General features: G+C 34.2%; 1 protein-coding gene across 5 annotated transcripts in view; it reads left to right on the top strand.

The window, feature by feature from the left end:
- The window catches only part of LOC128184703 (extracellular sulfatase Sulf-1-like), a 32,423-nt gene extending 8,435 nt beyond the window's left edge, over window positions 1-23,988 (top strand). For 3 of the 5 annotated variants that reach the window (XM_052854278.1, XM_052854286.1, XM_052854300.1), the window contains 17 exons: window positions 1,518-1,794; window positions 3,549-4,014; window positions 4,330-4,425; window positions 4,535-4,685; window positions 5,237-5,412; window positions 5,581-5,718; window positions 6,454-6,519; window positions 7,199-7,379; window positions 7,627-7,813; window positions 7,955-8,050; window positions 8,148-8,299; window positions 8,728-8,861; window positions 9,070-9,161; window positions 10,272-10,397; window positions 10,802-10,944; window positions 11,325-11,436; window positions 11,756-12,518. In XM_052854278.1, coding sequence (XP_052710238.1) covers window positions 1,626-1,794; window positions 3,549-4,014; window positions 4,330-4,425; window positions 4,535-4,685; window positions 5,237-5,412; window positions 5,581-5,718; window positions 6,454-6,519; window positions 7,199-7,379; window positions 7,627-7,813; window positions 7,955-8,050; window positions 8,148-8,299; window positions 8,728-8,861; window positions 9,070-9,161; window positions 10,272-10,397; window positions 10,802-10,944; window positions 11,325-11,436; window positions 11,756-11,811 — 2,541 coding nt within the window. In that variant the 5' untranslated portion in view covers window positions 1,518-1,625 and the 3' untranslated portion in view covers window positions 11,812-12,518. Of the gene's footprint in view, window positions 1-69; window positions 441-1,517; window positions 1,795-3,548; window positions 4,015-4,329; window positions 4,426-4,534; window positions 4,686-5,236; window positions 5,413-5,580; window positions 5,719-6,453; window positions 6,520-7,198; window positions 7,380-7,626; window positions 7,814-7,954; window positions 8,051-8,147; window positions 8,300-8,727; window positions 8,862-9,069; window positions 9,162-10,271; window positions 10,398-10,801; window positions 10,945-11,324; window positions 11,437-11,755; window positions 12,519-18,851; window positions 19,100-19,843; window positions 20,085-23,620 lie in introns of those variants that run through there. The other 2 variants (XM_052854302.1, XM_052854293.1) reach the window with 2 other exon arrangements.
- Window positions 23,989-24,051: the final 63 nt, after the last annotated feature.

Below are 24,051 nucleotides of genomic sequence, written 5' to 3'. Positions count from 1 at the left end.
GGCGCTAGAGCACAATTATTTTTTTTTTGATTTAAAAAAAAAAAGATTCTGAAATAGAAAATTTCTTTCAAATTGTTCTTAATTGGGAGAGAAAAGGGGGCATGTACCGGTATCCTTATATACAAACAACAAGTGGATTTTATTGGTAGTGAAAGCTTTACTTCTGCCCATTAACTGGCAGAGTTCAGCTGTATTAATACACCCCCCCCCCCCTAAAAGTTGATCTGACAGTTGGAATGAAAGGTCATTCAGTGAAGGATTATTATGCTTCCCACTTGCTGTAGTTAAACCTTCTGAAACAGTGGCTCCTTCGTGGACTAATTTGATGTAATCATGTTTCATCTTGAGCTGCAGTTTGTTTTTAGGATATGACATTTAAATTAATTACGGGACATTAAGTAATGAAGCATTCTTGTTTAATTATCATTTTAGACTTCCAGGTAGGTCACACTTCTTGTTATGGGCTTGAGAGACGATGTTTTGATGAATTCTTGTGTATTTCTTAATTTAAGGTTTAAATTGTTTTAGAAATGTTTAGTTGATCATCTTAGATAAATGTGTTACAAGTCTTGCAGATTTAAATTCTACTAGAACTCCAGGCATGGAAGTTAATTGTTTCAACATGAAATAAAAGCTTCTTTTTTTCCTGACAGATTGTATACTTTAAGTGTCTCTGAAGTTTGCCCTCTTAAATCTTAAAAAATTCATGAAGTTTAAAGAAATCAAAACCTAGGGTTGACAAGGAAATACTTACGCATGCAAAATGTCTGTGTGTTCTGCAAATCAGATATTATTCACAGCTGTATTATCAATACAATATCAATCAAGGCAGTTTTAATGGGCTTTTTTTGTCAGCTAGTTCTTGCAAACTAGGAATAAGAAATCTGACGAAGAAGCACCTGTGGTAGATTGGAGGTCTTCTTCTGTAAGTCATTGGCAAATTATTTCTGTCTCCAAAATAAAGTCTTCTTGAGGGAAAAGATTTAAAAACAGTAAAAATTTATCTCTGGTGTATACAGATAAAAAATAAAAAAGAATGCAGATTTTTGTCTCTGCTTTAAAAAAAAAAATTAGAATCAAGACGGCAAATAATGTGAATATTGTGTGTTGGAGGTATATTTAATGTCTGTAAATAATAGGTTTGTTATGTAAACATGATGGCTGTCAACATTAGCCAAATGATGAAGAGCAATATCCCTAAGCATATTTTTTGGCAGAGACGACCATATCTTATCACTACTTGTACGTGTACAAATTATCTGATAATCAGACCATTGCATTAGAAAAACAATTTTGTGATGCAGAGTTTCACATATACAATCGCGTCCAATGATAATGACAAGAGCCGTGAACATTAATTTAATATTCGCATAACTGCCACTTCAATTGAGATGGCTATTCAATGATTTTGCATGAATATTAATTGGGTTTGTGTATTATCGAAGTTTCACTGCTGGGTGCACTAATCTGGCTCAGATAATACATTATACATAATACAGTATATTTATATTCATCAGGTGTAGATGAGGCATGCCTGCACCCACAGAGGATTACGACAAACTACATGTGACTAAAACAATACAGTTCTAAGATATAGTGACTAACCGTCCACACCCTCACAGAAGATGGACAAAGAGCTCCTGTTTTGGGTGTGGTTGTTAATATTGGCGGGACTAGCGGAGGGGTACTCCTGGCCTCGCTCTCAGAATCCCCGCTCGCAGAGAAGCCGCAGCGGCAAGAGTCAGAAGCCAAACATTGTGGTGATCATGACTGATGACCAAGATGAATTATTAGGTAATTATTATTTTCTTTCTTCCTCCCTCCCCCTAATTTTTCATTTATCATGGAGTTAATATAGCGATCGCTGGCATCATGAATTAGCTGGATTTATTGACTCAATTTTAAATAATTGATGATGATCGAGCATGATTTTGCAATTTGGCTTAAATTAACAGTTCCATGCAGGCTATGGTGGCTGGCCATGTGCTCCACAAATAAAAGTAGCTTGCTTTAAATGATGAGGTACATTTATATTTACATGATTTAAATGTATTTGCTATTAGCAAGCAGTTAAGAGTGGTAGATGCAAACAGCCAAATACCCTTAATATTTGAGCAATTTCATGGACTATTTCCCTATTTGAGTTTTAGCCGGGCTCTGCTGAAAGCAGAGTCCTGGCTATAGGCAGGCAAATCGCCAATGTTACTATAAATAGCACAAATAAACAAAAAACCAAACAGCGTCAAGGTAAAGCTTCCGCTATACCAAATAGTTACACAAAGAGCCACGTTTTGTCAAAAGTGTTGGCATTTTGTTTCTTTTTTTTAAATTTCGAATGAATTGTCTATCTTTTTTAGTTTTCTTATTAATAACGTGTTTTTAAACCATTACTATGCATTTTGGACAGATACAATGCGCATGGATTTCCATGAACTACTTTGCTGCGCGATGGAGAAACGGGGATTGAATATATAATGCTTGTTGCAAAATTCAAGGCAGCAACTGTTGAACTTTTTAACTTCTACTAGACATTTCTTTTGTTTATAGCCGCTTACAAAATTTGGTCGCTCTCTGATGCTTTGCCGACATTAAAAGCATGAGAGAGAGAGAGAGAGAGAGAGAGAGAGAGAGAGAGAGAGAGATTTTCAGTCTTTACTACACAATATGCATAAAGACACACCAAAAGAGCCCGGCTTTCAGTACTTCAGTACTTTGATAATTAATAAGCCTCTTGCCTACATGTTGACATACAAAATATGCACAAGAGTAAGTGGGAGGTTTGATTTTAATCAAATATTTAAAGGTTTTTATTAAACTTAAATGACTAATGTCATCTTGGGTGATGCGAATTTTTTTTTAAAAAATGATAGATTAATTTATATGCATGGATTTCGGATTTCAATATTATTAAATAAACAAATATTTATTACTGGTATTTATATTATTTTATATTAATTTATGTTTGATTTTAGAACATAGAAGTGTAAAGAAGTCTGAACCTATTAGTACGTGTATATACCAAATTTGCCCTCCATTCACAGCTAAAATCTTAACAATATTTAGATTGTATTTCTTAAAAAGTATTAAGGTTGTGTATTGAGCATAGGCTTCATTCTATCTACCAAAAAGATCTGGCCGATTAAAGATAATTTCATCTTGTTTTCTAACATAAAAAAGAATCAATTGCATTATGTTCGTATATAAAAAAAAAAATATATAAATGCACATGCAGATATTGAAAAAGATAATTTATCAAATTGATTTTGATCTTTTTAAATGATTGTATTTTAATCATTTTTGTTAATGTAATCTGTGGTCTAGTTTGGAAGTCTAAAGCCATTTGAATTAGATATAGGCCATAAAATTAAAAGCCATGATCTATGTCTGTATTGAGCCACAGAGACTGTATACCTGTGAATCACCTGGTGCATTATAAAGGGTGGTAAATCATTCCCACCCAGTCCAGACACCTTGCGTGCTTGTGTCTTTTGAAGAGTCATACACTTCGGAATTTATCAATAACCTATTTGATGTTTGGAACATTGCAGGTTCCATGGAAGTCATGCCAAAGACCTTGCGCATAATGCGAGACCAGGGGGTCCACTTCAATAACTCGTTTGTCTCGACCCCCATGTGCTGTCCCTCCCGTAGCTCCTTCCTGACCGGGATGTACACCCACAACCATCATGTGTACACCAACAACGATAACTGTTCCTCGCCCTACTGGCAGAGGACCCATGAACCTCGGACCTTTGCGACCTACCTCAACAATGCTGGGTACCGGACCGGGTACTTCGGCAAGTACCTGAACGAGTACAATGGGACGTACATTCCCCCGGGGTGGAGGGAGTGGGTGGGGCTGATCAAGAACACTCGCTTCTACAACTACACGGTCAATTTCAACGGGAATAAGATGAAGCATGAGGATAACTATTATGCGGACTATTTCACCGACTTGATTGCCAATGATAGTGTTACTTTCCTGAAAAACAGTAAACAGTACTTTCCGAAAAGGTAGAATCACCTAATCCTATAAAAATCCCTTTGTTATTTTGTCCCCAAGTATACATGTATCCTGTTAATGCATGACACTTTTATCTGATGGTGGACAGACATATAATTATGCATAAGAATTTATTTCTTTGACATGATTTGCTTTGGTCATTAGGTCAAAGCAATCTTTTTACATGCATACCTTTAGAGAAAAAATGTTTTATCAAATTTTTGGGAATGGCATAAGAATAAAAATGTTTTAGTCATAACTCTTTTTTACGTTTATCATTTTCTAGTTGTTTCACATGAGTGATATATGACTTTCTAATGTTGTAGGCCTGTCCTGATGGTATTGAGTGTCCCTGCTCCCCACGGCCCTGAGGACTCTGCCCCTCAGTACCAGCATCTTTTCTACAACAACACACTTCACAGGTAGATAATCAATAATTGTAAGTACAGCATACATTTTTCCATGGCTTAGGTTGTTAAGAAATGAAGACCAGTGAAATTTGATTTAGATGAATGTGCTTGCTTAACACAGGACTCCCACCTGGAACATGGCTCCCAATCCGGATAAGCAGTTCCTGTTAAAAGTAACGGGGAAGATGGAGCCTATTGAGCAGACGTTTACGGATGTTCTCCAGCAAAAAAGGCTACAAACATTACAGTCAGTAGATGACCTTGTAGAAAAGGTAAGAAAATTCACAATGTGATCCTGGGAAGTGGCATTAGTGCAGGAACTGATGAGGTTAGAGGTTTTACGAATGTCATCCATGGAAGAAATGGATGTTTGGGGGAGTTTTCTGACATATTCGAGGGTAAGTTCTTAGGATACCAGTAGTCTTATTTTTGTAAAAAAAAGCTGTAAAAACAAACTTGTGACAAGTCTTCTGGCATCTTCTTGGGAAAAGACTCCATGAAAATTAACAACCAGGTAAAAAGACTGGAGACATTAAAGATTCACATAAATTAGGTGAGTTGGTTTAAGTTCTAGAAAGTGACAGCCAAAGAGACTAAAGAACATAGTCATACATATGGTTAGCAGTGAGAAAAAGAGGTAAAAATAAAAGGCTTAAGTCAAAAACTGGTAGACTTTTCAATGAGCTGAACATGGTGGTAGTGACCAAAAGTGGTAGGTTTTATTGGTGTTTGAGGGGGTTGCGGTATATGCGATTGGATGGCCCATTATAATGATGAATGAAACCAATCCAAGCTTCGTTGTAATCCTGTTTGGTGATTGTAGGTATATGAAGAGTTGTGGAACTTGGATGAGCTGGAGAACACCTACATTATCTACACGTCGGACCATGGCTACCACCTAGGCCAGTTTGGACTGGTGAAGGGCAAGGCGCTGCCCTATGACTTTGACGTTAGGGTTCCGTTATACGTTCGTGGTCCGGGCATTAAGCCGAGGTCAAAGTACGTTTTTTATGCACTTGCACTTGGAAGAGCTCACCTTTGATCTAAATTTCAATTTAATGAAAAGAAATAACAGTAGAAAAGTGAGTGAGCTCATTTAAGGTTTAAAACCCTTGAATCAATGTGTAGTAGTCATACAACTTTTTCATTTCCTTTGTATTGCTTCAGAATTTCTAATCTTGTGGTGAATGTGGACTTGGCCCCAACTATTCTGGATATGGCTGGTGTGGATATTCCGGAGCACATGGATGGGAGATCGGTGATGAAACTCATCAGAACCAAGAGCTACCGAGACCAGGATTATGGGTAAAAGAATATTACTGTGAATTCAATACTAATTGTTTTCATTACCAGCATAGTATTTTGCTCCGAGTTATATATATATATTTTGTAAAAGTTAAATATAGTAGATCTTCAGATTTTTCCTTTCAAGATATCATTTGAGCATCAAAGGTTTTAATTTTGTATTTTCTTTCAGTGATATACATGTAAACTCTGTCCCGAGTTTTTGCTTCCACCACTTTTTGCTTGATATTTCAATAACAGTAAATACCTTTGTGCTCAAACTACGTTCATCCACTAATATGAAAAATGTCCAGATTATCTGTTTTGAAACGCCCCCTCTACCGCTTCAGGTTTCAATACACATCCCAAAATTGAAAGTCTACGCAGATTTTGCATTGCATCAGCCATTAATGAGCTCGGATAATAACGTTAAAAAAATTGTGCGAGGTATCCCGAGTACTTCCGAATGGAGAAAAGATGTAAACATTTCCTATTATAAATCTCAATAAGAAATTTGTTTTCGTTCCTGTGAAATTTCATGAGTGAAAAGGGATAATTGTTCAATGAAGATATCTTGGATATATTCCCTGTCATCGATTTCAATTGTATTTCTTTCACAGGTATGTGTATTTGTATTAAAAATCATCAAAAATTGATGGAAGCAATAACTTGGGACAGACTATAGTGGGTTGTGAAGAAGGATTTAAAGCAGTAAATAAGCATATGTTTCATTTACATGTATGTTTTTTTTGACAGTGGCTTCAGTGACAACTATGTGACAGCCAAGAGACCATGGAGAGATACTATTCTGTTGGAGAGAGGGTAAACACGTGTGTAGCTTTATACACAGTCAACCAAGCTTATATTATTAGTACTGTATACAGGGTTATTTTCATCCTATGTAATTTTTGCCCTTCAACACTTGCAAACAGTTTCGCCTCGTCTTGAATTTGCCCAGACACTGTTGTGTTTAAAGAGAGATACTCTGAGATAATGGAATTTGCTCAGTCTTAAATTCGCCCACTGACAACGAGGGCGAAAGAGGAGAAAATAAAACGGGGGCGAATATTTCCCTGTATACAGCATTTAAGGTTAGCTTAGTCGGCATATGTATCCGATTTTTGTCATTCATCATGCATTGGTTGTAAAGTTTTTAACACTAAAAAAAAAAATAGAACAGTCCTGATCAGGACAAAGGTTGGTGTTTAGATATTGTACGAGAAGGGCAATATGAATTTTGAAATTCATAACCTTCAGTTTGATATTGATTACAGAGAGTAACGTGTAATAAACCTTGAAAAATTTTTCCTACTCTGACTTGTATTTGTGTTACAAATACTTGACCATCATAAGAGTACAAGGCAACTCTTATTTTAAGTTTATTTTAAGTTTAAAGAAAACAAGATAAAAATATTCTGTGACTAGATGAGTTACCGGGTAATTTGTTTTGAGTGATTTATTTCCTTTCATCAGTTGGTTACACAATTGATCATATTTTCAGAAAAATTACAGTGAAAAAAAGAAAGGCACTGATGCGTCAACAGAAGAGAAACTTTCTTGAAACTGTGAACAGCTTGCCCACTATCAGTGACTCCTATTTGAAGTATGCCACTCCGAAACAGAAGAGAATTTTCAAGGAGTGTGCAAAACCCCAAAACCAGCCCCCCTGTAAAAAGGGACAGGTATGTTACTCACTTGTAAATCAATTTAGTTGAATGAGGAATGTTAAGAACAACCAAAAGTGGACAGGAAATTACCTATAAAGATATACAGAACTGCAAATTTCGTAAACAAGGATGATTTTATTTTGTCTGCCAGATTGGAATTTGTCATTGGTTTAATACAGATTTGTTTTAGAAAACATATTTATTAAAATTAAATGAAATATATTGTGTACCTATTGTTTAAATGTTTTTTTTTTCCATACAGAAATATCAGTGTATACAAGAATATGGCCGTAATATGCCGAGACTGATGAAGTGTCGAAAGAACAAGAGAATGCAGAGGGATGGATATTTTCCCAAAAAACGTTGTCCTTGTGGCCGCAAGAAGAACAAAATCAATCCAGATGAAAAACTCAGTCAGACAGAATTCCTAATGAAGCATGCCAGCAAAGGTAAATAAAATTTTTTTTTTTTATATCAGCTGAAATGTTTTATCTGAATTGTACACAGAATATATTCATAGATATTTTAAGTCCATGAAAAAATAAATGTCTTTTGAATGAAGATTTTTTTTTTTTTTTTTTTTTTTGCAGATTTTTCACCAAAATTTATCAGAACTAAGAGATCTTATTTACAGTTAGTGGGCAATACAAGTTCTTCATCTCAGAATTCCATTTCTTCTTTATCAGGTATGAATCATATTGATATGCAACTGGACAATCAATATCTTGAAAAAAGATGGTCACTGTTAATAGGTTAAACTTACATTTTGTTTGACTTTTGTAGTTCAGCCCTTTGATCGTCGCTGTAGAGTTTTACCCAATGACACAGTATCATGTGATCGTGTTTTGTATCAGGACCCAGTTGAATGGAAAAACCACAAGGAGAAACTCGATGAGATGATCGAAGAATACAGAAAAATGCTGGAGGATTTAAGGGTATGGATGTACTTAATATTTGAGTTCATTTTATAGAATTTTTGCAAATTCTTGAAGTAAAGGTGCAAAATTTTTATTACAGCATATTTAATAGTAAAAATACTTGCACACATTCCACACAGTGGAAAACAAAATTTGAAACTCTCTCAATATTTGGTCACAGACTCTCACTCAATAAAAATTTGCCCATGCAGTATAACACAGACCAAATTTTAAATTTTACTAAATTTTTTTTTTCTTTTTTTTTGGGGGGGGGGGGGGGTATATGTAATATGATGAATTTATATTCAATTCTATGTTTTGAAGCTCTACAGAAAACATGCAGTATAACACAGACCAAATTTTAAATTTTACTAAATTTTTTTTTTTTTTGGGGGGGGGGGGTATATGTTATGTGACGAATTTATTTTCAATTCTATGTTTTGCAGCTCTACAGAAAACATTTAAAGGCCTCTAAACCCCTTGATTCATACCTGAGTGAGATCGGAAACGGAATCAGCGGTCAGGGTTACCTGGACTATGAGTGTGAACCCTGTAACAGTAACAGCAGACGATCTGAAAGGTAGGAGCAGTAGCCTTAGGTATTGGAGTAACCTTTGAGACAGCTGCTTGTAAGGTCTGGGAATGGTAAAGTTCTGTGTCTAAACTAGTTATAATAGCAGATGTGGATCCAAGATTTTTTTTCTCAAAGGGGGCGGTTGTTACCCTCATACCTAGACCTACCAGAAAAATTATTTTTTTGGCCCACAATTCTGTTTTTCTTCTTTCAGAAAAAAAGAAATAGAACAAAGACGTCGCCGCAGACGAAAAAATAAGAAGCGAAAGAGAAAGTATCAGGGGTCCGATTCACCTCTATGGAATTGTAAGTAAATATCTACAAGGGAAGAAGCCAACCAGCAGATATTCATGTATTTTCATGTTTTTATGTCCACGGGATCAAAGATATGCTGTTACTGGTGGTTTTTTCCTCTTTTTGACAGTACAGTAGAGCCTCAGTTATCCGGACGCTTTCGTTCCCAAGTCCAATCGTCCGGATAGATGAAGCGTCTGGATATCTGAAATGTGTCTATTGTTGTCATGAATGATAATGTATTTGTATACAATGGCTCCCAGTGTTGATACTAGGTTTTTTTGCCTTTCACACCATATAGCAACACATGCTAGAGTTGTCTGTTGATATGAACGTTTTTAGATATAAAGAACTCTGCTTTATTTTACTATTTTGTCATGAAATATTAACCGGACAATAATGATAACCAAATCAAGCGAAATTCTTTGTGTCCAAGTGTGAAATGTGTGTGATACACTGTTGTTCGCAATTTTCTAATTTTTGAAAGTGATTTGGGAAGTCAGTGTGTTTATACAAGCTACTCATGAGGGTCTAACATGTAAAAAAGGTGTGAAACTTAATTGACAGGGGTAATCTTTTGTACTGAGAAGGGTATCATCAAATTTTACCGTCCGGTTAAATGAATCAAGATAAGTAGTAAATCAGTGTTTTGTGGTAAAAACAGACCGTCTAGATCCGGAACGTGGAATTCCGGATAAATGAGACAAAATAACGTATAAAAAAATCTGTTCCCAAATAAAATCGTCCGTAAACTGAAGCGTCCTGTTATCTGGCGTCCGGATATCTGAGGCCCCACTGTATAGTGTTTATTCACAACATTAAATTTAGCCACACAAGATAGAGACTTCATATTTTAATTGTCAAAGGTTGACCTTGGGCATTGAAGTGGCAAGGGGGAGGGGTCAAATTGGCTTTCATGGGACTATGTATCAGGGACATGTACCTTAGTTTCACAAACACATGTTGTTTTTAACTCACCTGAGTCGAAGGCTCAATTGAGCTCTCTGATCAAAATATGTTTGTTGTCTGATGTTGGCAATTGATAAACATGTGTATCTGATGTTTACTGACCAGTGACTCAAGCAAATATTGTACGTTATTTATGATACTTTTTCAATTTAGCAACTTACTGGAATTTGCCTCCTGATGAGAAAGTGAGTCGCCGTAAGCACCCGGCCTGTAAGCGAGCCAATGCTGACTGTTCTCTGATGGACAACAGTCATTGGAAGACTCCCCCATACTGGACAAGTAAGAGCTACCTTATTCTCTTTCTCTACTATATTAAATTTTTCTGGTTTGATTTTGAAGTCAGAAATCCATGAACAATATTTACGGTAGTCAGAGTTTTGCAGTCAAAAATCTATAGTACACAATATTTAGTTAGATTTCTGTAGTAAAAATTATATACACAATTTTTAGTTTGATTTTTGCAGTAAGATATCCATACATGATATTAAATTGAATTTTTGTAGTAAAAAAATCCATGCACAATAAGGAACTGGCACTCTAGTTGCAACAACAGGTCAAGAATTCATAAAACTGTGTATTATATTAAAATATACTTAAATTGAAAGAAATTTCAACACTGCATATGTAGTGTATTGAAAGTTTAAAATACACAGTACTCATAAATGGTATTTGATTTGTTTCAGATGGGCCCTTCTGTTTTTGTACGAATTCAAACAACAACACCTACTGGTGCATACGTACCATTAATGCAACACATGATCTACTGTACTGTGAATTCATTAACAATTTCCTCAGCTATTATGATCTCAAAAAGGACCCATTTCAGGTAATATCTCATGCAAAAGACTCTTATATGTATATAAACTTTATCAAAGGTCCATTTTTGATGTGATCTGCTTCAGTTGCCAACATTTTCAATAACAAATAAAAACCAGAAAACTGCTGTATAGGAGAATTAAAAAAAGAAATTTGTGAGGAAAATAAAACTTTTGTCAGCATCAAGTGGAATATTGATATGACATACATGTAAATGTTATGTTAAAAGTTAAAGATCAAAGATTGTTAAACTTATTAACTATGAAAATCACATAGTTATTGTTAAGTTTAGAAATTTTTAATTTTAAACTTTTAATGTAGCACAAATGTAACACATTCTGATAGAGTGCATGTGATTTAATACAATGCAATGTCTTGCTGTAATTTCAGATGAGGAATGCCATACATGATGTAAACTATGGTATTTTACAACAACTTCATGAGCAGCTGAATGCCATGAGGGCATGTGAAGGCACAAAGGAATGTAACAAAGCAGGACTTTGTAAGTCAACCAGTCATTTTTAATACTGTATACAGGGATATATTTGTCCCTATCTTATTTTCGCCTGTTTTGCCCTGGTTGTCAGTGGCCAAATTTAAGACTTGGCAAATTCAAAACAATTCTTGAATTACTGTGTTAATGACAGACAGTATTACCGGTAATTATCATGCAACTGTGTCTGCATTGGCGAATAAATCAAGACGGGAAAACTGAGCAAGTGTAGATCAGTAAATTTGCATTTTTTTTAAAATTTTTTTTACAAAATGATCAGGAAAAGAAGCACAAATTGAATCCACATTTACTTTTTTACTTTACGAAGGGTACAGAGATGAGGAAAATAAATCAAATGATGAAATAAATGGGGATGATACCTGATGAAAAGATCCAGGTGATTTTGTCTCTTAGGAGAGTCCATGTTCAAGACAATGTGTAGCCGAGCTGCATGCTGATGTCTGGAGAGAATGTGTTCAATGAAGACTGTGATTATCACCCTACTTTCATTTTTGTGTACTTTCATATTGTGATATATATTACTTTTTTTTCTCCAAGGGAAACAACCTTGGATTTCTATGCGTTATGACTTTAAGTGAATATTTGTTTTTATAATTAAATTCCATTAACAGTATGTATAATTTTTTACTTTGTAATTTTTACATGTAAATTCAATTGTTTAGTGTTAAATGTAGAAGTTTTTAATCATGGCACTTAATTATTGCGATATTGAATCTTGTTTCTTTTTATTAAGCACAATGCTGGCCAGTTTTGTACATTGTGTAGATGAACGATGCATCAGTATTAGAGGGCTATTTAGTAAATATATCTAAAGATCACCTTTATTGCTGAAGATCTTATTTTACTGTAACATGGTTGGTTTTTTGTTGGTTTTTTTTTTTTTTTTATTCACAAGACAGAGTTTCTTGCAAATTACTGATGTAAAGGTATGTATTGATTTTGCACATTGCACATTGTGCACTTGTTTGTCCTCATGTTAATTAATGAGGATATTTATATTTTCGTAAGTTTCAAGTCTCTTCAATATTTTCCTCTATAGCAGTGTTAAAGTCAGCTGTTTAATAATTATACCCCCGCTCCGAAGGAGAGGGGGTATACTGTTTTACCCTTGTGTGTCTGTCTGTCCGTCCGTCTGTCCGTCCGTCTGTCTGTCTGTCCGTCCGTCTGTCTGTCCGTCCATAACAAAAATTTCTGTCACATTTATCTCAGCAACTATTTATCGCAGATGCTTGAAATTTTAACACAGTGTTTGTTAAGGCATGCCATATCGTGGGATATATTTTTGTACCAATCGGACGTCAACTTCCTGTTAAATGACGACTTTGCTTATTTTTTAACCAAAATTTTCAAACAAATTTTCGTCAAAGATTTCTCAGCAACTGTTTATCGCAGATGCTTGAAATTTTTACACAGTATTTGTATAGGCATGCTATATCGTGGGATGTATTTTTGTACCAATCAAACGTCAACTTCCTGTTAAATGACGACTTCGTTTATTTTTTGCCAAAATTTTCAAACAAATTTCCGTTAAAGAATTCTCAGCAGCTATTTATCGCAGATGCTTGAAATTTTAACACACTATTTGTTTAGGCATGCCATATTGTAGGATATATTTTTGTATCAATCGGACGTCAACTTCCTGTTAAATGACGACTTTGCTTATTTTTTAACCAAAATTTTCAAACAAATTTTCGTCAAAGATTTCTCAGCAACTATTTATCTCAGATGCTTGAAATTTTTACACAATATTTGTATAGGCATGCCATATCGTGGGATATATTTCTGTACCAATCGGGTGTCAACTTCCTGTTAAATGATGACTTCGTTTATTTTTTGCCAAAATTTTCAAACAAATTTTCCTCAAAGATTTCTCAGCAGCTATTTTTTGCAGATGCTTGAAATTTTAACACACTATTTGTTTTGGCATGCCATATCGTGGGATATATTTTTGTATCTATCGGACGTCAACATCCTGTTAAATAATGACTTTGTTTATTTTTTGCCAAAATTTTCAAACAAATTTTCGTCAAAGATTTCTCTGCAGCTATTTATCGCAGATGCTTGAAATTTTTACACAATATTTGTATAGGCATGCCATATCCTGGGATATATTTCTGTACCAATCGGGTGTCAACTTCCTGTTAAATGACGACTTCGTTTATTTTTAGCCAAAATTTTCAAACAAATTTTCCTCAAAGATTTCTCAGCAGCTATTTTTCGCAGATGCTTGAAATTTTAACACACTATTTGTTTTGGCATGCCATATCGTGGAATATATTTTTGTATCTATCGGACGTCAACATCCTGTTAAATAATGACTTTGTTTATTTTTTGCCAAAATTTTCAAACAAATTTTCGTCAAAGATTTCTCTGCAGCTATTTATCGGAGATGCTTGAAATTTTTACACAGTGTTTGTTAAGGCATGCCATATTGTGGGATATATTTCTGTACCAATCGGACGTCATCTTCCTGTTAAATGAGTACTTTGTTTATTTTAGCCAAAATTTTCAAACAAATTTTCCTCAAAGATTTCTCAGCAGCTATTTTTCGCAGATGCTTGAAATTTTAACACACTATTTGTTTTGGCATGCCATATCGTGGAATATATTTTTGTATCTATCGGACGTCAACATCCTGTTAAATAATGACTTTGTTTATTTTTTGCCAAAATTTTCAAACAAATTTTCGTCAAAGATTTCTCTGCAGCTATTTATCGGAGATGCTTGAAATTTTTACACAGTGTTTGTTAAGGCATGCCATATTGTGGGATATATTTCTGTACCAATCGGACGTCATCTTCCTGTTAAATGAGTACTTTGTTTATTTTAGCCAAAATTTTCAAACAAATTTTCCTCAAAGATTTCTCAGCAGCTGTCTATCGCAGATGCTTGAAATTTTAACACACTATTTGTTTAGGCATGCCATATTGTTGGATATATTTCTGTACCAATCGGATGCCAGCTTTCTGTTAAATGTCGACTTTGCTTATTTTGCATATTCACATCAGAGCGGGGGTATCACTAGTGAGCATTGGCTCACAGATATCTTGTTATTGTTCCAAAGCATATAAGTTCATAAATCAGTGAATATGTGCTTTGTTTTAGGGTGTGTTTTGTATCATTATATTGTGGCTAGGATACTTATATTTTAATTAAAATTTGATTTTTAATAACTATCAGTATTATTGATAAACATGCATTCAAAAAGTTAAAACTAGACACTGTGGTATTTATTTCATACCTTTCCCTTTAAATTTGATCTATTTTCACATCTGTACATCTGAATCTGTACATTCATATATATTTTGTTTCACATTAGAACACCTTTATTCTTTTAAATGGTTAAAGATATTTTCAAAAAGAAAAACACCACAATTTCCATCAGTTACTAAAATGTCATGTCCAAACCATGTGCACTTCTTTTTTTTTTCTTTTTTTGTAATGATGAGAAGAAAGTCACTTTGATGCATGATTTTTTTCATTAATAACAGTTACATTTTATTGCTTTTACTGGGCATATAGATAAAATGTACATAGCATATTTACATATTATGATTGTTGTTGCATTGTTTGCGATAAGCAAAAGGGGTATACATGTGTATCAACTACCTAAATAGGGCAAATAAATGTAGAATTTAGTACATGTACAAAGCCTTGTAGCTTGATTTTTTTTTTCATGCTTGCTAGTATTTGGTTTAAAAAACTTTTGATTTGACTAAATGGATATTTTTACCTGCAAGTACTTGTTTACATGTAAATTGTAAATTGACAAAATAGATATTTTTACTTAGATGTATAAAAGTGAAGGAGGAGGCAGCAAAAATCATAAAGGTTATTGTTTTGTAACATTGAGCTTCAAATTTGATCCATGAAATGTGTTTTTCAAAGGTGTTAGGAATTTAGGCATTTTTATACAAACATTATTCATCTGAATTTTTCTGTATACGTAATTTTGTAGTGCAAGTACTGAACAATCACACGTTGAGGACATTTAGTTTTTTGTATGCTTCTTAATGGCAAGGAGTAGAAAATAAAGTAATGCATCAAGAAATGTTTTAAGTACTAATTTGTATACTGTATGTAGAACACTTACTGTGTTATCAGGGATATGCATATTTATGATCATTTGTGAATAACGACGCTTTTTTTTATCATTAAAAACCTGATTCTGTGACCAAGTTTGTTTTGTCTTTTATTTATAAACAGATAAAAATAGGATCTTTTATAAACAGATGAAAAAGGGATTCTACTGAAAAAATCCATACCTTTTGATTCTACCAAAAAACAAAAAAAAAAAAAGAAACGAAAAATACTTTTACAAGCGGTTGTTAAGTGAATGATCTGAAAGCAACGTGGAGATTTCGTGAATTCAAACATTTACAACATTTCCTTAAAGAAAATGATAATTTTAAAATTCTATAATGCTTGCGAAGGAGATAATTATTTGATTGTACATACTGGTATACCTATATTTATTAGTTTCTTTATTGATAAATAAACTCTGAAATATCTTTTGAAAATAAACTCCTCAGTTTCTTCACAAATTTATCGGCTGCTAAATTGTTTGAAGTATATGTATGACGTTTGATCACAAACTGAAAAGTTCAAATACGTACCTTGATAATTCACGCAAACATCTTTTTAGATTTGTAAATTGAGAAAATTTGAATAATTTTTTTATATAACATATTATAGCCTTTCGTCTAGCCCAAGCTAACAATTTGGAGCCATGTCAAAAACTCGGTTTACGTATGTAGTATTCTATTTGATCAGTAAATTACGTCTGCTTCCAAAGGTTCATTATTAATACTAGTTTTGTAATAAATCACAAACCATTTATTTGGATGATGGAAAGAAGAAAAGTTCAAAATGAAATAATGATTTTTTATGGATTTTTAAAACGTGTTTAATCTAACTTCAGTTTGGTTTAGACTTGATCAGAATTCCCTAAATAAAAGGCTGTTGGAGGAAAACGCTATGCACATGTGGAAAACGATGGTCAAAGGTTTTCACTATCATTCAAACAATGCAGTGTTGCATCGAAAATAAATTGTGTCACAGGTTTGAATTTAATTTACCGATGAACAAGTCCTAAAGTGTGCGATTTGAACAATCCACGAAAATATTTAATTAGCCAAAAAAAAAAAAAAACAAACAAACAAACAATCAAAAAATGAAGGGGGAAATTACTTCTTTGTCAAAAAACCTTCATTACAATCGCAAACATCTTTAGATTTTTGTTTCAAATTTGTTTTGATTTAATTTACAGAAAAAAGATATTTCGGCAAAATTTCTACCAATACAGTTTGATCACGAAAATTAAAAAAAAAAAATAAATAAATAAATATATAAACGACTTTGCAAATCTAATCTAGATTAATTTTAGGTTTGGATACCGCATGTGAACCCATTTGTGGCTTTTCATTTTCCTCAAAAGAAAGCAAATTCCGAATAGTTGAATCTTTTGCATACAATACAAAGTATTTGTAACGCTTCTGAATAACCATCGATTTCTTTTCTGCTGATTGGTCAGTAGATCCAGGAAGTGTTGAGACTTTGCAAATGATGTTTCTGGTGCTGACAGAGTCAATTTATCATATACTGGTGGCTGGAATACAAGCACATTATTCAATAAAAGAAAACAAGTAGATAAGTTCTATAGTCAGTCTTGTCTGTCACCATATGGGATTGGTTGTACAAATGTAGCTTTATCTGCCGTGTTCCCTCCTCTTCTTCATGATTTTCAATTTATCATACATCTGCAACAGCTTTTGCGCAAGTGTGTAAAATTAGATGTACTCATGCATTGGAAAGAAAATAACTTCATTCTGAAAAACAGTAAACCAACTTTTATTTAGATGCAATTAAGAAAAAGTTGCAAGAATCTTCATGTAGAAGTCGCAAATATAGATGTCTCTTTTATATGTGCTTGCCGCAAAAACCAGTATCCGGGTTTTTTTTGTTTTTTTTTTGTTTGTTTGTTTGTTTGTTTTTTTTGTTTTTTTTTACAAAAGATACTGGATATGCTATATAATTTATTATTACCTAATCAAAGGGATTTTGTTGTTTTATTTCAGATTATATATTTTCATCTATTTTGTACGTGTATTCAGGTTTGAAAGTGATCTACTGAACTGCCGGTCAATAGACTGCGATCTATTAGACCGCCGGTCAATATATTGTGATCTACTGGACCGCCGGTCAATAGACTGCTATCTTTTGGACGGGCAACGTATTTTAGAAAAAGCCTAAGGTTAATTTCTACAAGATTACAACATAACTTTATGATGTTTATTTTACTATTGTTCTTAAAATTTATCTTTAAGGTCATCTTGGTATCAATTAACACTGACCTGAATGCTCAATGGTATGAAGACCTTCTTAATTTACAATTGTGAACACAAAATTCTAAAAACGGAATTAGGTAATAAAACAATTATTTAATGCCTGAACAGTCGATAGCCCGAATTATTTCCCTTGGTGCAGGGAACAGCTCAGTATGATCTATTGCCCGAGGCCGTTTGCCTCGGGCAATAGATCATACTGAGCTGTTCTCTGCACCAAGGGAAAAATATTCGGGTCTATTGACTGCTCAAGCATTAAATAATTGTATACTGTGTACGGGTAAATATTCGCCCCCGTTTTAAATTCGCCCATTTTGCCCTCGTTGTCGGCGGGCGAATTTAAAATGATTTTAATACAAGAATCTATCATTAACATTGTCTGGCCGAATTTAAAACTGGGCGCAAGCTTTTGTAAGTGTAGAAATGCAAAAAAATAACCCACTATTTTTTGGAAAATCTTGAAAACAAACGTTGGGTGTGGGGAGGGGGGATTTATATTACTGCATATATTAGCAATTTGTGTAGATAAACTGAATTTGACGTAGAAATAAAACTCCCGTCTTGTCTCCTTTTGTTAAATTATCTTAGCTTCATCAGACAAAGAGAGTCTTGATATATATTATGTAACATGATTCTTGTCGTCTGGTTCACATGTAATCTACAGGACAATTAGTCGATTACAGCCTCACAAAACTATATCATAAATACAGTAAACTTATAACTGATTCAAGAAAATCTTGGACTTTTGGCAGTACGTTGGAAATTTTGGGAATTATTCGTCGATTTTATCCAATAAACAGATGGTACTTTTCCTGCCTTTGGTTCACCCTGTAGAAATAGCGCGCGTGCAGACTCCGCGGTGAGTAATGTTTTCCCACGGCTGCTGAAGTTTTTTTGTATGATGCTGTACGCTGACAGATAAAGAGGTCGGACATTTTATTCCTCAAGATTCATACTGTTAAACAAAGGTAGGGTTATTTACTCTCAAAATTTGTCACAAAAACTTTCTATTCAGGGTATTTCTATCTAATATTTATACTGATGTTTGCTATACATCAGTGTCCCGCATAGAACATATCATGTTCACTAATGTAATAATCAAATATCATCACACCTTTCTATGGAATGTTTTGCCAAATACATGTACTAAAAATGTTGATTTGAGGATTGTACTCGGGCTTTTGTCATTGCTTCAGGCTCCAAAGATGTCCAGCACAAAGTCAAAGAAGAAACATCGGGCTCGCACCCAGAGATACACCTCTAATGTATTCGCCATGTTTAATCAGGCCCAGATTCAGGAATTCAAGGTAATTAATAAATCGGTCTTTAATCGACTCATTAATACAGTTTCCTACGCGTCAATGATGCTCCAATAGTGATAATTCCACTGTATCATTAATATTCAAATGTGAATTTATTACAAGACCGTAATTAATTTGCTCATTAGCTACATCTCTGTAATTAATAAAGAAAAGAAGATTAGAATATACGACCCGTTCGTGTAATGTTCGATATCAAACTGAATGTTTTGGATCTGAGCTGTATTTCAGGCAAGCAGATAAAACGCTTGGCTGGCTATCGCAAAGATGGGTAGGAATTAGATTCGGCTTGATATCGACTGATGCCAAAACCGACACCAATATTTAAGTTTGTTTTTCTAAATAAACCACAAAATCATACAGTTTATTCGATTCAAAGATGCAGACTGATTAAAAAATATACAACTATAAGTATTCCTCATTAATAAAACTTCACAAGAAACTTTCTCAACAGTAAGTTATATGCACCTTGCATTGTACGGATGCCGCACCTAGCATAGCCATGTGTTCAATACACCAGTATCAGAAATCCGATACTCAACAAACACATCTGACCAATACATGATAAAGCAAAGCAAACTATTTTAACAAATCAGCGACAATAAAACACAAATTTCCAACGAGTTTTACATAGCTAAATTAATTGAAAAGGAAAAAAACCAAAAAAGTACACGTACTTCTACATAAATGTACTACTAGCTACTTCGTACTGTTGACCTATTTCGTCATCAGGAGGCCTTTAACATGATTGACCAGAACCGAGACGGCTACATCGACAAGGAGGACCTCCTGGAGATGATGACGTCATTAGGGAAGGACCCCTCCAACGAGTACCTGGAGAAGATGATCACTGAGGCGCCAGGACCTATCAACTTCACCATGTTCCTCACGCTGTTTGGCGAGAAGCTCAACGGCACCGACCCCGAGGACGTCATTCAAAATGCGTTTGCCTGCTTTGACGTCAATGACTCAGGTATAGATAGTACTGTTCGAATTTTTAAACAGGAGGAATTTTTTGCATTACGCGTCTGTTACAACGCACTTTGAAAATTTAAAAATGTAAAAGTGCCTTAAGTGTCTCGACACTAAAAATTGATGGTGTACCTTCATAACGCACTTTGAAATTTTTTTTCAAAGTGGGTTAACTTGGTCCCAAATTTAACGCACTTTGAAAATTTGTTTCAAAGTGCGTTGATTTTGTCCCTTTAACGCACTCTGAAAATTTTTTCAAAGTGCGTTGCCATACATGTCAGTCCGAAATATCTGACGTTTTCCTGACTGTTTTAACGATTTTGATAGAATTTACAAGCAAGGAAAACAACATGCCATTGAGAACGCGTTTGCTTGCTTTGACGCGATCGGTTACGGTAGTGTTCGAATATTTCCATACGGAGGGGAGGGATTATGCTTTACACGTCATCCAGAACGTGTTTGCTTGGTTTTGACGACTATGGTGCAGTAGTGTTTGAATTTTTATTATGGGAGGAAATTTTTGTATTACACATCATTCATAACATGTTCACTTGCTTTGGCGTCAACTTAATAGGCCATGGTCATGATTTAGGTAAAAAATAATTTTTCCAATTTTAATGTTTACAATGCTTCAGTAAGGCATTTCTAAATAGGCAACCAAAATTTGAGTGTCATTTGCTGAGTTATAAGCGAGTTACAGAGCTTCTTTGTTATGTAAACAAAGCACTTGTGTACGTTTTGAATGTTTAAGTGAAAATTCCAATCTTAGACCTAAAATGAAAGTGTTAAACGTTAGGAACTGTCTATTTCTGCTTAAAGGGTACCTGCAGTGCCGGTCAATTTTTGATATAATTGAGATCTATGTGTAAAAACATCATCCTGAAAATTTTACATCGATCGCATAAGTAGTTTTCGAGATATTTGGGGAAAACCCGATTTCACACCTGAACGAGTTTTGAATCAAGCCGTTTTGGCGCGAGATGAACTGTGACGTCACGGGGTCAACGCCGCTGTATGAGAAACAGGAATATCGTATGAAAACTGTTCGTTTTCTTGCATTGTTTAATCGATATATGAATATTTTTTTCTGTTATTTTGTTTCCGTATCAACCCTGGATGACTAATTATACTGTCGTTTGAATTTAACCCGTATTTTATCGAACAAAAAAGGCGAATTTGGACAATTGTTTGCTTCATGAATTTCGTCAAATGTGTAACACATTTTACATATAAATGCACACCATATGTAGCAAAATGACAATTAATCAAAGCATTCTTGTTATACGAAACATATTTTGTTAATATTGTCATTCTTTCGAATGATTTCTCAGTGATATTATTAACTGATTATAATAATAATATTGATGATACATAATGATATTTCGTAAAAGGTAACTCGGGGTCTATTCCTCGTATAAGGCATAACATTACAAATGATGTCGCCCGATTATTCAATAATATTGATATCGGACCAATAACAATCAAAATAGTATGCATTCTTTAACAAGCAAACACGGGATTATAAACGGATCAAGGCGAAAGTCCAAGATGGCTGCATGCGTGATTATGTCTGTCTCGTATTCTTTTAAAAATACGATAATGGAATTTAATTTTACATTTATTTACATCCTTTGTCAAAATGTTCCAGTTTATTTAGATTTCATAATGATTCGTTGTCAGTATTACAATTTAAGCTATACGGAGTTATAAAGCGTTTAATTGCTGACCATAGCGCTCGAAAAAAAGTTGCACTTTATTAAATAACAAATTATAAATCCGAAATAATTACTTGATCACATAAAAAAGGTTTCAATTGCAGAATTGTAAATTTTTGTCATTATTTAAGTGATAAGATAAGTAACAATAAAGGCATTTAATTTGAACATTAGTTTTACAATTCAATAGCATCATGCATGCTTCTTTAATCACTGATTGTCGGACTATACACATGTTTTAGCTGACGAATGCTTGATTTTACACAGTCTAATTTATTTTTCTGTTTTATCTTTTAACAATTGAGTAGCTAATTATACACAAATCAATTTACCAGTCTAGAGGTGTGAAACCCTCTCTTTGTTCACCAGACTCGTGTACCTTGTGTATACATACCCCAGATACACGTGTGTCTGGAGCAGTGGCTTCGTTAGTTTACCTGTGTCATTATCTCGGATCACTCGTGTGTGAAAGGATATTATGTAATCAATAAAATGAATAATGAACATAAATTTGCCCATGTAAGCGTTTTAAGATATCGTATTCATCGGTAAAAAGGCGACGAGAATAACAAATTTTAAAATCGTTTAAAAAGAAATCAGATTGTAATAAAATAATAACGGATACAAATTTCTAGATCTACAATACTTAAATTAACAAAATACGTCAAAACATCAGACCTATATCAAGCATTTTGGCTGAAAAATCGTATTTAATTTGTATAGCTTTGTAAGGAAATTTCCGTCGTGTTGACCTCGTGACGTCACTTCCGCTGAAGCCTCGTTATCGCCTAATTCTGTTTTCTCTTGATTAGATTTCCCAAAGCAGGTGAAAATAGCCACTTTGAAGGGGCGTAACTTCATTATTTTTGCACCGATTTCGATGCGGTGTTTTGCATTAAATTTTGGTAAATAAACTCTTTAACATATGTTTCACATCGGCTGGGCTGCAGGTACCCTTTAAAATAAATAAGAAGATAGACGAATCAGCAGGAAAATGATTGTTTACTGGTACATTGAACCTATGTAAACAAGAACAGGGCACGAGCCTTGTTTACATGACAAAGAATTGTGAGCTCTGTATCTTGCTTATTTTCTTAAATTTCATTTGATTATTAGAAATGCTTTCCTGAAGCTTTGTAAATAATAAAAACAGAAAAATAGAATTTGACCAATATCGTGGCCATGCCCCTTTAAAGTAGTGTTTGAATTTTACATGTTATAGGAAGGGTTTGTCTCAGTTGCGCATGAGAAACGCGGTGCTTCATTAAAAAAAAATTACATAACGGAAATAATATACGAGAAATTCACGGGCATGAACACCGATTACTGTGAAATTATTAAAATTCGTTGGGGCCAATTTTCCTTCATTCATTATTTATTTCATTTAAGGAATCAATGATGAAATACGGTTGGGGCGTGATCAAATCCAATAAAACCCGGAGTGCTATATGAGACTTGACACGCTTGACTGTATTTGATCACCTCATAATATTCAAAGAATGATTCCTTATTACTTATATCTATATAATTTTCAGCCATTGTATGATTTTAAAATGTTTAAACTCATTGATTTAATGTATTGGACTTAACATTATAAAATCAATTCGTAGTGTTACCAAACAGACGTTAGAAAATGTAAATCGATAGTTTATAGCTTTAAAAATAAAATCTAAAAATCAAAGGTAGATCTGATGGTTAATTCGTTGACCACGCTGACGGCGCGGACCTTCAGTTATACGACATCCGCCCCGCCCCCCCCCCCCCCCTTTTTTTGCGAATTGCTGTGTATTGCCAGATAATTTTGACTGGTTTTCATTCATAGGTCTGATAAATGACGAGTTTCTGAAGGAGTGTCTGATGACAATGGGTGAGCGCTGGTCAGAAGACATGGTTGAGGACTTGTTTCACGGAGCACCCATACATAACGGCCTGTTTGACTACAAAGAATTCACGCGCACGCTGAAGCACGGCTCACGTGACAAAGAAGATGACCAGGTGCCCTCTATACCACCAGAGGAGTTAGCGTTTAAGCCCAATACTTCAACATAACGGGATCTATATACTATCCAACAGGATATTTATGCAATGCTATGCATTACCTTAATTTAAAAATAACCTCTTCAGAAGAGGAATATTGGCATCATTATGACCGACACATACTAAGTATATGATGTCTATATAAATGTATCATATTTATGTACAGGTCTTTGACATTTCTTTATTGGCACACATGCCAATGTATGCATGATTTAG

This window comes from Crassostrea angulata, chromosome 1 (genome assembly GCF_025612915.1).
Source record: "Crassostrea angulata isolate pt1a10 chromosome 1, ASM2561291v2, whole genome shotgun sequence".
NCBI lineage: Eukaryota > Metazoa > Mollusca > Bivalvia > Ostreida > Ostreidae > Magallana > Magallana angulata.
The sequence above is the reverse complement of the archived record's forward strand: the minus strand, read 5'-3'. Positions and strand labels throughout refer to the sequence as shown.